This window comes from Delphinus delphis, chromosome 18 (genome assembly GCF_949987515.2).
Source record: "Delphinus delphis chromosome 18, mDelDel1.2, whole genome shotgun sequence".
Classification (NCBI taxonomy): domain Eukaryota; kingdom Metazoa; phylum Chordata; class Mammalia; order Artiodactyla; family Delphinidae; genus Delphinus; species Delphinus delphis.
In genome coordinates, this window is record NC_082700.1 from 7,869,599 (window position 1) to 7,884,901 (window position 15,303).

The window sequence follows — 15,303 nt, forward strand, 5'->3', positions numbered from 1 at the left end:
TGGTTGGGTGCCCCCTCCTCCCCCTGACATGTCCACAACCCTGGAGACAGTGGATTTGTCAGAGGAGGATGAGGAAAGCAGGCCCTGCCCCAGTTCCTGGACCAAGCGCGTTTGTTTCTGTTCCCTCTGCTGCCAGGGATTATCTTCAAAGCAGGTAGTTGGAGCAAAGTAAATTGGCTGCAGACCTTGCATCCTGGAGCTTCAGGCCCCTTCAGAGGAGCTGTGATTAAACCTGGAAGCCCTAGGGAGCTTGAGTCGCCGGGGGCAAGGCTGTGCCGCTGAAACCTGTTCAGTGAAGTAGGTCGCAGCGAAGAACGGACCGGGGGGAGCCCTGGGGGGTGGGGCCTCCAGCCGTGGGCTCCCAGGGGTGTGGTGAGCTCCGATCTGTCCGGCCTGGCTCAGATCCCTCCCTCCCGGCTTGTGTGGAGGACCCACGACCACCCGGCCCCACCGCAGTTGATCGTTTGTTTCCTCTTACAGCAGGGCCACCGCCAGCACCTCCTGAGCCTTTAGTCTATACTGAGCCCTCGCTGGACACTTTCCGCCTCGTCTCACTTCATCCCGGCAGCTCTCCTCCGAGGGGGTCATTTAACGTCTTACTGCTTTCGTATTTTGGTGTTTAATTTGGTTTCTCTGATAAATGTTACCGGGAGAGCTTGGGAGGATAAGTCCGGCACAGGAAGGAAACGGGAGTTAGGAGGCGCAGTCGCCTTCCTGCCTGGGCTGGTCCTGCTCCCTCCCTTCTTCCCTCCCAGGAACAGAAGACCCTGTAGGTTAGTGTTGCTTAAGTCATTGCAATGAATTCCTCTCCCGTTTTCTCGCACTCCAGGGCTGGGCTGGCCTATGAATCCTAGGCCCAGGTGAGCTGTACAGTTTGATTTATCTCTCGGGATAGGTGTGCTAAGGCACATTAGCTGGCTTGAATCATTTAAAGTTCTCCTGAGAAAGGTCTTATTTCTGTTGCCTGCCCTGATTTGCACTTTAGATATAGTTCCCTGCAGCGACTCACAGGAATTCATGTTGAAAATAGAAAAGGGAAAATGACTTTTAAACAGCAGTTTGGCATAGAAGAGCTTGATTTACCTTCGAGTATTCCTCCAACTGCGCATCAAGGCCAAGCTTTCAGGAGTAATTTTTTTCCCCACTGAACCTGGAAATTATGAAGCCAGACAGCAAACACGGAGCCTCAGGGCCCCCCCTCCCCGGCCCCCGCCACGCTCCGTGAGATACCTACTCTGTGCTCTTGTTAGCCTTGTTGAAGGTGACAGGTCTTTCTTACCTCACTTGCTAATTTTTCTTACTTTCCTCCTCTGTCAGCACCATTTCTCCTTCATTTCCACGAACTGCAAAAGCTGGCATTCTGTTGGTAGGAATTCTGTAAATGATTCATTATTTTCAATTTGGATTTGTTAATGGTGTAGCATATTCTGTGCCTTCAAAATGCATTTGGTTCCTTGATGATTTCTTTTGTTTTATTTAGATTATGGAAATGCAAAGATAAAACCAGCTAGTATTTTTTTTTAATATTCATCTAATGGGGATTATCTTGCCATATTATGATTTGCTCTTCTGCCTGAAAGTAACGGTATTTCTTATGTTACTGCTTTAAATATTGTATAATTTATTTCCATCGTGGGAAAAAGGAGTTCTTAATTTCACAGCAGAGTGATAGGGAGAAATATGTTTTGTTTCCCTTTTTTTAGAAAGATATTTTACCATTAGGCCGGTATATTTTTGGAGAGAACTAAAATCTAGTTTACCCTTCCCTCAGTGCAGCCTTGTCTGAATAAAAGTATGGTGTCTTTATTCCATAGAGACAGGGAGGATTTGTGGAATTCACTTGATATCAGGGGAACATCTTTCCTCTCTGTAATTTCTACTTTAAACAGTAACACTGTCAACTAATATTAGTTGCTTATTTATGAAAGGTTATGTGTTAGTAATATTTAGAACCAACACCAACTAAAGACAGTTTTTCTTCAGTACGGAGTCTGTGTTTTGAAGGGCAGGGGCTTTTGTGTTGACATACTCTTCTTTTTCACATAGCTACCGGGCTTGGCAAAAAAGTGAGGTGAGACTAACCCTGGTTATTAGCTGAGGGGTCACTGAACTTGTTAAATTGGGAAGGTTATTTTTCTTGATAAAAGAGGAAATTCTAACCCAGAGAGCTTTGACTGTCCATGTTTGGAATAAGGCATCGATGGGTTTGGGGAAGATGGATTTTTGAGTATCAGGTCCTACATTAGATCGACCTTAGTTTTTATATCCCGCAAGTGGCTACAGTGTTCTGTTTTCTGGAATTCTGTGATGCTGAGTGGTGTTGATGTGTTGCAACCTTCCTGTATGATGTTTATTAATAATTCTATTTTGGGGGCTTCCCTGGTGGCGCAGCGGTTGAGAGTCCGCCTGCCGATGCAGGGGACACGGGTTCGTGCCCTGGTCCGGAAAGACCCCACATGCCGTGGAGCGGCTGGGCCCGTGAGCCATGGCCGCTGAGCCTGCGCGTCCGGAGCCTGTGCTCCACAACGGAAGGGGCCACAACAGTGAGAGGCCCGCATACCGCAAAAAAAAAAAAAAAAAAAAAAATTCTATTTTTGAGACCTTCTTGAGGGTTTTAAATGTGCATGCTAGTTTAGAGATAAACAAAAACAGAATATTAAATACCCAGAAGCAGAATTTAAATGGTGTTTGAGGTTAAATCTCTCCTCTCTTCTTAGAACTTAATGAATGATTTGGGCTCTGCATTTGCCTTGGCGTGTGTGTGTGCGTGTGTGCATAAAAAGTGAGAAAGCAGATCATACCCTAGTGAACATAAATTAAATGGGGGCACTAAGCTCTTTTGTTCTGCTGGGTTGGCCATGTTCGCTGTAAGGAGGAGACAGCCCTGAAGTGACGGATTGGGAAGACTTGCATTCATTCGTTCAGTCACTCATGTGGGTAAATATTTATTGACCTTCTTCTGTGTGCTGGCTGTGTTCTAGATTTGGGGGCAAACAGTACATAAAACCACATTCCTAAGGAAGAAAAGCCCATATTCCTGCCTTCATGGGGCTTACATTAAACTAATATATAAGACAAGCAGTAAACAAATAAGTATATGTTATGTCAGTGGTGGTAAGGGCTCTGGAGGAGAATAAAGCAGAGGCAAGGGAGGGGGCAGTGGTGGGCTTTTCTCTCGGGAGCCACATCCAACACCTGCTGGCATCTCAGCTCCCACAGAGAGGTTCATTTGTATTTCACCCTGCCTTCTGAAATGTCATCCTGGAGGTGGGAATGATTAAACCACGTTAGTCGTTTGCCTCTTAGCGTGAATATGTGTTAGATTATCTCCTTTGAGCAAATGTTAGTTGAGAGAGAATTTGAGGTAGTGGATGTCTGGGGATAGGGTGGGAGGGATCAGAGGTATCGGGATGGGTGGCGTTGTCTCCTGCTTCTGAGTAGGACCTCCTGCTACTCAGGGACTACCCCCAACCCCCATGGGGCTTGCACTGCGTTACTGCTCCTTGGAATTGCCTGGCCAGCCCTTCAGTACCTTCCTGCTCCATGGCATTGCTCGTTTTTTTCCTGGGAATGCTAATTGGAGAAAGCAAACTCTACGAAATGCTTTCCTCTTAGCTTTTCAGGAGAAGTGCACTGTAAAATTAAGGCACTATTCTTTGTCTGGTTAACCTTCCTGACCGTTTGGTTTATCACTTTGCTTTCTATTTTCCACATGTTACTGTCAGGTTACTATTATTATGATTTTTAATGTGGAGCCTGGATGTGTCTCTAGGGATATCTTTGTCTATTTACATGCTCCGACTCGAAACATTAAATCATTCTAAATGGGGAATGATTCTAATTCCTCTCGCTCCCCTGGCCCCATGGCTTCAGCAGGGTTCTGGTAACGCTCCCCTGCGTGCCTGGAGCAGTATATGCAGTGCGCTGCTGACCCGAAACCGCTGAGACGGAAAGCTTGCCCCAGATTTAGCTCTGCGGCCCGCCAGGCTCCGGCGGGGATGTGAGAGTAGGAATTTGTACTTCTTCCTGCTCGATTCTCAGCAATTCCCCTTTGCTTCAGAAGGCACCAGAATCCAGGTTTCTAAGAAGTTGTATTCCACATGCATCTATCTTGTGGTTTATAGCTACAGACACGAATGGTATACTCAGATCCTATCTCCTTTGATGTAGTATTTCCTTAGCTGGTAGCCTAAGCATGTTGCCTTCACACCGATGGATAATCTTAAGTCTGGAGAAAGGCAGCCTGCGGTACTAGTTTGTAGCAATTGCAGGTGCTTTTAAAAATGAGCAAAATTGATCATGTTGAACTATGATTTTTTTCCCCATTTGAAGTAAAACTGTTGACTATGAGAATGAACCCTTATTGCTGGTTTTAATGTAAAAATGTTTCTCTCTTTTTCCAGCTTTTGCTTTGGTTTCTAAAGATGTGAAGAAGGAGGTCAAACAGTCTAAGGTACGAATTGTAAAGTCAAATCTATTCCTCCTGAGATTTGTCTGTATTTTCTTTAATAGGAGCTGTAATGATTTCCTCTTTCAATGAATTAATGAAATGTTGGTTAACACAGATTTTTGAACCCAAGCAGCAACTTACAGATAGGTTTGCTTTAAAAAAAAAATCCTTTATCGTTAAGGCAGATCCACTTCGTTTTAAATTTCATTTTAAGAAAAAAGGTGCTTGGTTACGAAGCTAGACATTTTAGAAGTCTTGCTTGGATACCGTAGTTTTCTCCAGTCTTACTGCGTCTTAACCTTGGCCTTAATTTTCCCAGCCTGTGAAAGGATTCTTCTGTGTCAGGGTCACAAGAGCCTGAGTATCCCTCACCTTGAAGGTGGCACCGTCTGAGAGGGCATCCTGGGGACTGGTCAAGAGACCCCAAAGGTGACTGGCAGGCTCCTTGCACAGTCAGAACCCGAAACCAAGACGTGGGGACCCATGGAGAGGGGATAGCACGTTTCCAAATCTCAGAGCTGCTCCTTTGCCATCATTGGTCGCATTCAAGAACTGCATCTGAATTTTACCATTTGGGGTTGCGTTAGATCAGTTTAGCATATGAGAGAGAGAATATTTTAAAAATATGTTTTTTTTTTTTTTTTTTTTTTTTTTTGCGGTACGCGGGCCTCTCACTGCTGTGGCCTCTCCAGTTGCAGAGCACAGGCTCCGGACGCGCAGGCCCAGCGGCCATGGCCCACGGGCCCAGCCGCCACACAGTCTGTGGGATCTTTCCGGACTGGGGCACGAACCCACGTCCCCTGCATCAGCAGGCGGACTCTCAACCACTGCGCCACCAGGGAAGCCCTTGAGTTGTTTTTGTCACTTTAATTAAGGCTCAGTTGACTGTATTTTTTTACCTCGCAATTTAGTATAAAAGCATTTTTAAATAGAATCATTTTTACCATCAGAGTATGATTGTGCTAACTATACCGTGGGATCCCTAAACGCGAATAATAATTCCTTACGGTCTTAAGATTCTTTGTGATTAATAAAGCATTTTCAGGCATTTCATTTAACTTGATTTTCTCAGTGATCACGTTATTGCTAAGCAAAGCGGACATTCCCATGGAGAGCAGAGAAAATTTACCCTTGGAGAAGTTAAGTGATTTGATCGAGGTCACATGACTGTTAAAAGGTGAAGTTAGAATCCAAATTTTCAGACTCCTTGAATTTTTCACACTGCAGTTTTGTATTACATTGTCACGTGCATTGCCACGTGTGTGTTTGGCAATGATGAGGCTCATTTATAATGAACTTAAGGGTTATTAATAGGGAATTAAAATGTTGTGTAATAAATTTAGAAATTATAGCCCATTCTTTCAAATGGAGGTTTTTACTAATCTTTTCAAAAGAGGAAATATATATATATATTTGGCCTTAAATACATATATAAATAGAATAGAGATAAGGTGAGTCCTATATCTTAGTGTCATGTTTCGTGCAAAAGTAGTAAAGCCCCTGAAAAAGGCCATCAACCCCATCTGTGCTTAGGCCGCAGAGCCGAAAAGCCATTAATCCCATGAGGAGCGGCAGTGATGAAATGTCCACTGTAGCCCATACCCAAGGCTGGGAGATGGAGGAGAATCAATTTGTCCAAGGTCGTCTGTAGATGAACCTGAGATAGGAGTTAAGGCTCTTTCCAATAACCGCAGGAATCCGGGATTATCATTCGTTTATCACTCTCAGCAGAGCTGACCGGGATCTGACACTGCTGCGCAGAAGGCCGCCTTCCGTCCTGCTCACTGCACTGCTCGCCTTGGTCAAGGGCTCTGGTTCCCTAGAACTAGGCCAGCCCTGCTCGGGGCTGGGGTCCTTCCCCAGACGGATCAGATTCGCTGGTTGGCATCTGGTGGCTTTGCACCAGAATCCCGAGGCTGCCAGTGCCCTGTCATCCTGCCCGGGGCTTGCCCTCTGGCCCAGGCTCCCCTCCTGGGCTCCTGGCCCCTGGCTTTTGTCAGATTCTGACCCAGCCCAGCTTTCCGTGGAGCCTGCCCTCCCAGGTTGGGGCTCAGGCTGCTACCTCAGCCAGGCCACCAGACTGTCTTCCAGTTGCACTTTTGCCCGGCCTTACATTCTGTGCTGGCCTGTGATCCTGGACCCTGTGGGACGTAGGCTTCGAGCTGGGCTCTGGAGCCAAACTGCTGTGGTTCACGGCCCTCCTACAACCCTGAACCCCTGCGGGACTCAGCAAACCTCACTAAGCTCAGCGTCCTCGTCTGTAAGACGGGGTAACAGGACTGCCCTCAAAAAGCTGTTCTGAAGATGAAGTGGGTGTGTGTGTCCGTGTGTGTCCACCACTTAGAGCAGTGCCAGTTCCTGTTTAAATGTTGACCTGCTCTAACAGCAAGAAATGTCTTATGCAACCTTTCAAGAGGTACCCACACAGATCAAAGTAACGGAGGAGCCATAGGCCTTCCTGCTTTTATCAGTTAAATGTCTTTTATGGTGGTTGTTGACTTCATATGAAGTGGATGATGAGGATGATAAAAAGAGCAGGAGTTAATAATTACTGAGCATTTGCTTTGGGCAGACATTACGTCATCTAACGAAACCCTCACAACAACCCTGGCAAGTAGGTCTTGTAATTGTGATTCCTATTTCACTGAAACCGAGCCCTGAACTAGTGCATGGTAGAGGCAGAATTAGAGCACGGGCCCAGCTTACAGCTGAGTGTAATGATGACCACATCTGGTTCATTCATTTTATTCGAGATCTAGGGGGTGGTGATTGTTTGCGACCGAGTAGAAGATGCCAGTTGACGTCTCTTTCTTCTTAAAAGATGTCGTAACAAATTCTTTGAGGTTGTTTTATCTCCTTTTAATGAAGGATTTATAAACTGAGCATCGCATATATGGATTGCAAGTGTTGAAATCTATTGTGCCTTAAAAATTAAACCTGCACGGAAGGGTGACTTGGATTTGTCTTTTCCTGGCCAGGGTAGGAGCTGTCTGGGGGGTAGATGCCCTGGTAGCAAATGTCTTTCCTGTCCGAGTAGCAATCCCGTTGACTTAGAAAACTTTGACAGTGAGCACATTTTGATGGGTATTGATAGTCAGTGTCAGAAACATGGATAATAAAACAAACCGTGTGTTTCTTCTTGGCAGGAGCTAAGCCTTTTCATGAGGGAAGCTGGAGACAGAATTGTAAATGTTCTGTCAGTTCGTTCGTTTAGTCTCATTTTCTTTCTCAAAGGGGAAATTACTGAAGACCATTCTGGTTCCGTTTCAGTTCACCTCATTCAAGTATTTCTTGGATATTTTATTTTTACAGTTTACACGTCCTAGCTATTGTGTCAGGCAGTCGGAGCCGCAGTGCTTAATAACAGATAGAAAGCTGTGGAATTTTGGTTGATTTTCTTTGGTTTTAGCAGGGTATCTGGTAGAAAGTCCAGTTCCTGTTCCATCTTGTTTAGTCTGGAATCGCTGAGTTCAGGATAGTTTTTGTGTTCTACTTGTGGATAAAGGTGACTTTTATTGTAGGTATTGCTCTTAGTGTACACTCAAAATATATTTCCATCTAATGACACGTATTTTCTGAAGAACGCCTCTGGACGAGGACCGGGCACGCGTTACCGGTGGGTGGAAGGAAAGAACGCCGGAAAGGAGACAGAGACCTGGATTTTAATCCTGGCTCTGTGGCTGGAATGGCTCTTGGAGGTTGGGCAAATCCTGTATCTTTCTGAGCCTCCCTGACTTGCAAAAGGGGAGTGTTGGATTGGATCATCTCCCGTGCTATTTTTAAAAAGTTGTGGTAAAATACACAACATAAAACTTACCATTTTAACCTTTTTTTTTTTTTTTTTTTTTTTTTGTGGTACGCGGGCCTCTCACTGCTGTGGCTTCTCCCGTTGCGGAGCACAGGCTCCGGACACGCAGGCTCAGCGGCCATGGCTCACGGGCCCAGCCGCTCTGCGGCATGTGGGATCTTCCCAGACCGGGGCACGAACCTGTGTCCCCTGCATCGGCAGGCGGACTCCCAACCACTGCGCCACCAGGGAAGCCATTTTAACCATTTTTAAGTGTACAGTTCAGTAGTGTTAAGTATATTCGTACTGTTGCACAAGCAATCTCCAGAACTCTTTTCATCCTGCAGAACTGAACCTCTGCACCCAGTAAGCCACAATTCTCCATCCCCCTCCCCCAGCCCCCACCACCCTGCTTTCCATCTCTGTGAATTCAGTGGTCCTAGGTACCTCATGTAAATGGAGTCATACCGTCTCTGTCTCTTTATAACTGGCCTATTTCACTTAGCATAATGTCCTCGAGGTGCGTCCATATCGTAGCAGATGTCAGAATTGCCTTCCTTTCTAAGGCCGTTGTATGGAGGGACCACATTTTCTTCATCCATTCCAGTGCTATTTTTAAATCGAAAATCTCCAATTTTCCGTTATCCTCATCTGGCAGCCAAAGCTGTGGCCTGGCAAGGAGAAGGCAGCCTGGCCCCAGGGGAAGCCAAGGGTTCCCTCCCCGAGTGCAGGCCATGCTCCTGGCCAGAGGGGCAGTGAGTCCACACGCACTAACCTAGGACAATAGCCTGGCTCTGCTTCAGCACATGTAGGGAAGTGGCTTGAGCTTTCCAGTCTGCTTTTTTTTTTTTTTTTTTTTTTTTGTGATACGAGGGCCTCTCACTGTTGTGGTCCCTCCCGTTGCGGAGCACAGGCTCCGGACGCGCAGGCTCAGTGGCCATGGCTCATGGGCCCAGCCGCTCCGCGGCATGTGGGATCCTCCCAGACCGGGGCACGAACCCGTGTCCCCTGCATCGGCAGGCGGACTCTCAACCACTGCGCCACCAGGAAAGCCCTCCAGTCTTCTTTAGTGGCTCTTCTGAAAAGAGTTTTATCAGGATTAGGTAAAGTGTCACTTGATCCCGAGGTACAGCAAATCAGTACGTAACTCTGAGGTTCTTCTCGAATCGGTGGTATTTCTGTTCTTGAGACAAAGATAATTTCCGAAAATGCTACCGAAGGTGGCCGCTCCCCTGTGTTCCTCCCCCTCTCCTCATCTGCTGTCACGGTCCCTCCTGCATCCTAAGAGGACACGTCTCTGTGGCAGCGTCTTGGCTTTTCAGCTGTTCCGGTTTTGGTGATAAAGGCTCACAACTGCGCTTCTCGTTGCAGTCTGTGAAGAAGATGGAGGGGTATTTGCCACCGTCCATTTATCATAATTATAGCATGTACCGTTGCGAATGGAAAGGGGCAGTTAGAGAGAAAATCCCTTCTTCCAGAGAAGACAATGAAAGTGGCAGATTTAGCTGCTGACACTCTGTGCTTTGTCAGAGAAGTCTTTGAAGAGCTCCTCCCTGATTTAATCAGGATCAGGTACTTCTGTGCTTACGTGCCCACGTCCAGATTTCTGCGTCTGAAGCTCTGCAGCTCTGAGACGTCCCTTCTGTGCTCATGAAATGTCATGAGCCCGAGGCTGACCCCCTCCACGGTCCTACTCAGGCCCTCAGGGCTGCTTCTCAGGTAGGAGAGAACACGGTGGTGTCATTCTTTTTTCTTTTTCTTTTTTTAGATGTACCACGCAAGCACAATATTTATTTATTTTCTGGCTGCGCTGAATCTTCGTTGCGGCGCGTGGTGTTCTCTAGTTGTGATGCACGGGCTCAGTAGTTGAGGTGCGCAGGCTTAGTTGCCCCGCGGCATGTGGGATCTTAGTTCCCCGACCAGGGGTCGAACCCACGTCCCCTGCATTGGAAGGAGGATTCTTAACCACTGGACCACCAGGGAAGTCCTGGTGGTGTCATTCTTGACGGCAGTACGTCTGAGCCCCCAAAATGTTAAATATGAAAATTAGTAGAGCCCATTTACCTGAGGAACACACAACTAGAATCGGTACTATCTCTGATATATTTGTAATGCTTAGCATTTACAAGTTTTTAAAATTAACCCTCCCAAGAGCATCATGAACCATCTTACTCGGGAAGAGCAAGCCTCACCTCAATTCAGTGACGTGCAGGATCACATCAGAGAGGAACGGCCCCATAGGAATCTTCTGCTGTGATGCAGAAGTATTGATACGTTGTTGCTGCCCCCCCCCCCCCGCCCCTGCCCGCTTAATTTTGGTCTCTTTCTTTAGGGAAGCATTTCCAAGCTCTCATTTTCAATGTCTACCCCCAAATGTTAATATGTACCATACATATGTATTTGGTGTATTGCTAGTTTTGTTATGTGACGAGATTTATCTTTTTCTCTTTTATTTAAAATACAGAATTTGGAGAAAAGTGGTATATCAGAGAAAAATGACGTAGGTGAGTAATGATTTCTTTTTTAACTTAAGAGTATGTATTCAGGTGTACTTCTTGTAAATTATGTTTCAGTGAAGTGAATTTTCCTTTCTGATTTTATTTATGGGATAAATATTGTTGTCCAAATAGGCCGTCTTTGGCCCAGCCCAGTGTTTACCCTCATGAAGACACGGGGGGAGCACTTTTCAGATTGACATACTGGAAGTAACAGCTAATATGTTGGATTGAATTCCCTCGGCCACAGTTTACTGAGTTGCCAATAAGGACAGATTCCCATGCCGGGGGGGCCGCTGTGAGGGTGCAGAGACCAATGAGACAGAGGCTGTTCTGAGGGTGGCACACTTCGCGGGATGAAGGGTCAGCTGTGGCCTTTGCTCTCGTGCCCTCCGCTGGGAGCCGGGTCGCTGCTGCTGACCTGCAGGCAGCATGCCCGTCCCCTTCGGGTCAGCTTGGCAGCCGCGTCTTCTGTTAAAACATGGGGCGAGGCCGCTCCTGGCTGCCTTGCAGACACACTGTACCCGCCTCACAGCCCATCAGCACTCATGTCTTCACTCCCTTTTACACACATCTTTCTCCCCATTATTGTGAGCATCTTCAGGGGTGTGACCACGAGTTCGGATTCGGTTTCCGTGGGCAGCGGGCCCCAGGGTGTTGATGGGAGGGCAGGGCCGCGCCTCTGCGTGTTGGGTCTCTTCCTAGAGGGTGTGAACTTGATCATTGTCAGTCATCCCAGGGTGGGCCATGGAGACCTGGGAGGTGGGCCTTTGGACGGGGGAAAGGGACGCTTTCCTTCCTAGGCCCTCCTTGCCTGGGCCTGGGTTCTGAGGCGTCTAGAAGGCAGGAGAGGCCCCCCTCCGGGTGGCAGGGTGGGATGGACTGTGCTGGGCCTGGGTGTGCGGGGACCGCAGGGGGTGGGCTGGAGTCTTCGGATCTGAGAGCAGCAGTGTTTAAGGAGCCACAGGGGTTCATCGCTCTGCCTTCCCTGCATTACAACACCCTGTGTGGCTGAGCCTCTACTCACGGGAGGAGACTTAACCTCTGCGGCCAACCCTTGTGCATTTGGGCATTTGGCTGTGTGTTGATTTCGTGGGAGCTGGTGGGCCTCCTCGTAGTAAGTGGTTCTTAAATGAACAATGGCCCTGATCTGGAATGTGGTCTTGAACGTACCTGGGGAGCTGCCTGAGCAAGTGAATCTACAGTCTCCAAGGTGCAAATGGCAAATCCAGTGATAACTGAACTTGGTATCAGTTCATCTGAAAAACGACTCAGGGAGCTTACTTGCTTCAGTCTTAACGTCAGTCTACAGGACCGGGATGGTGGTGGGGCTACTAAAGCGGCCGTCCCAGCAGAATCAGTGCCTGGATCCTGGTCTCACGGTGCTCAGGGCTGGGTGACCGACTCCAAGCGTGGGGCAGTCTTTTTTCCTCTTTTGACTCATTGCCTAATCAGTACATTCACTGGGGACCATGGTTCTCACCAAGTACGACATCCCTCCAGTGGCTCTTCCTGTGTGTGTGTGTGTCCATCCCCCAGCCTGAAGTCCCAGGCACTTGTTATGCAGCTTTTGTCAGAAGACCATCACATTGATTTCACATCGGAAAAACACCAGCGTGAGATAATTTTTGACCGGGAGAGATTAGTACTTAGTGGAATGGTTGGTGCATGGTATATACTCAGAAACGGGAGAATTAGAGAACCTTTGATTGCTTTTTCTTTTTGTGAATTTTTGAATTGTATTTTATTTATTTTTTTGTACAGCAGGTTCTTATTAGTTATCCATTTTATACAAATTAGTGTATATATGTCAATCCCAATCTACCAATTCATCCCACCGCCCCCCCAACTGCTTTCCCCCCTTGGTGTCCATACGTTTCTTCTCTACATCTGTGTCTCAATTTCTGCCCTGCAAACCGGTTCATCTGTACCATTTTTCTAGGTTCCACATATATGTGTTAATATATGATATTTATTTTCCTCTTTCTGACTTCACTCTATGACAGTCTCTAGATCCATCTACATCTCTACAAATGACTCAATTTCGTTCCTTTTTATGGCTGAGTAATATTCCATTGTATATATGTACCACATCTTCTTTATCCATTCATCTGTTGATGGGCATTTAGGTTGCTTCCATGACCTGGCTATTGTAAATAGTGCTGCAATGAACATTGGGGTGCATGTGTCTTGTTTTTTTTTTTTTTTTTTTTTGCGGTACGTGGGCCTCTGACTGCTGTGGCCTCTCCTGCTGCGGAGCACAGGCTCTGGACGGGCAGGCTCAGTGGCCATGGCTCATGGGCCCAGCCACTCTGCGGCATGCGGGATCCTTCCAGACCGGGGCACGAACCCATGTCCCCTGCATCGGCAGGCGGACTCTCAACCACTGCGCCACCAGGGAAGTCCGCATGTGTCTTTTTGAATTATGGTTTTCGCAGGGTATATGCCCAGTAGTGAGATTGCTGGGTCATATGGTAGTTCTATTTTTAGTTTTCTAAGGAAGCTCCGTACTGTTCTCCATAGTGGCTGTATCAATTTACATTCCCACCAACAGTGCAAGAGGGTTCCCTTTTCTCCACCCTCTCCAGCATTTGTTGTTTGTAGATTTTCTGATGATGCCCATTCTAACTGGTGTGAGGTGATACCTCATTGTAGTTTTGATCTGCATTTCTCTAATAATTAGTGATGTTCAGCAGCTTGTCATGTGCTTCTAGGTCATCTGTATGTCTTCTTTGGAGAAATGTCTATTTAAGTCTTCTGCCCATTTTTGGATTGGGTTATTAGTTTTTTTAATATTGAGCTGCATGAGCTGTTTATATATTTTGGAGATTAATCCTTTATTGATTCGTTTGCAAATATTTTCTTGAATTCTGAGGGTTGTCTTTTTGTCTTGTTTGTAGTTTCCTTTGCTGTGCAAAAGCTTTTAAGTTTTATTCGGTCCCATTTGTTTATTTTTGTTTTTATTTCCATTACTCTAGGAGGTGGATCAAAAAAGATCTTGCTGTGATTTATGTCAAAGAGTGTTCTTCCTATGTTTTCCTCTAAGAGTTTTATAGTATCGGTCTTACGTTTAGGTCTCTAAATCATTTGGAGTTTACTTTTTGTGTATGGTGTTAGGAGTGTTCTAATTTCATTCTTCTACATGTAGGTGTCCAGTTTCCCCCGCACCACTTATTGAAGAGACTGTCTTTTCTCCATTGTATATCCTTGCCTCCTTTGTCATAGATTAGTTGACCATAGGTGTGTGAGTTTATCTCTGGGCTTTCTATCCTGTGCCATTGATCTATATTTCTGTTTTTGTGCCAGTACCATATTGTCTTGATTACTGTTGCTTTGTAGTATAGTCTGAAGTCAGGGAATCTGATTCCTCCAGCTCCGTTTTTTTCCCTCAAGATCGCTTTGGCTATTCGGAGTCTTTTGTGTCTCCATACAAATTTTAAGAATTTTTTTTCTAGTTCTGTAAAAATGCCATTGGTAATTTGATAGGTATTGCATTGAACCTGTAGATTGCATTGGGTAGTATAGTCATTTTCACAGTGTTTATTCTTCCAATCCAAGAACATGGTATATCTCTCCATCTGTTTGTATCGTCTTTAATTTCTTTCATCAGTGTCTTATAGTTTTCTGAGTACAGGTCTTTTGTCTCCCTAGGTAGGTTTATTCCTAGGAATTTTATTCTTTTTGTTGCAGTGGTAAATGGGAGTGTTTCCTTAATTTCTCTTTCAGATTTTTCATCATTAGTGTATAGGAATGCAAGAGATTTCTGTGCATTAATGTTGTATCCTGCAACTTTACCAAATTCATTGATTAGCTCTAGTGGTTTTCTGGTGGCATCTTTAGAATTCTTTATGTATAGTATCATGTCATCTGCAAACACTGACAGCTTTACTTCTTTTCTGATTTGTATTCCTTTTATTTCCTTTTCTTCTCTGATTGCCATGGCTAGGACTTCCAAAACTATATTGAATAATAGTGGTGAGCGTGGACATCCTTGTCTTGTTCCTGATCTTAGAGGAAATGCTTTCAATTTTTCACCATTGAGAATGATGTTTGCTGTGGGTTTGTCATATATGGCCTTTATTATGTTGAGGTAGTTTCCCTCTATGAGCACTTTATGGAGAGTTTTTATCATAAATATGTGTTGAATTTTGTCAAAAGCTTTTTCTGCATCTATTGTGATGATCATGTGGTTTTTCTTCTTCAGTTTGTTAATATGGTGTATCACATTGATTTGCATATATTGAAGAATCCTTGCATCCCTGGGATAAATCCCACTTGATCGTGGTGTATGATCCTTTTAATGTGTTGTTGGGTTCAGTTTGCTAGTATTTTGTTGAGGATTTTTGCATCTATATTCATCAGTGATAGTGGTCTGTAATTTTATTTTTCTGTAGTATCTTTGTCTGGTTTTGGTATCAGGGTGATGGTGGCCTCATAGAATGAGTTTGGGGGTGTTCCTTCCTCTGCAGTTTTTTGGAAGAGTTTGAGAAGGTTGGGTGTTAGCTCTTCTCTGAATGATTGATAGAATTCACCTGTGAAGCCCTCTGGTCCTGGACTTTTGTTTGTTGGAA

The 15,303-nt window shown here is 45.6% G+C and overlaps 1 protein-coding gene across 1 annotated transcript in view; it reads left to right on the plus strand.

Annotated features, from left to right (window-relative positions):
* Positions 1 to 15,303, plus strand: part of B3GLCT (beta 3-glucosyltransferase) — a 106,389-nt gene that overhangs the window by 9,580 nt on the left and 81,506 nt on the right. The window contains exons 2-3 of the mRNA XM_059996190.1: positions 4,404 to 4,453; positions 10,702 to 10,741. Of these exons, the coding sequence (XP_059852173.1) occupies positions 4,404 to 4,453; positions 10,702 to 10,741 (90 nt within the window). The remainder of the gene's footprint in view (positions 1 to 4,403; positions 4,454 to 10,701; positions 10,742 to 15,303) is intronic.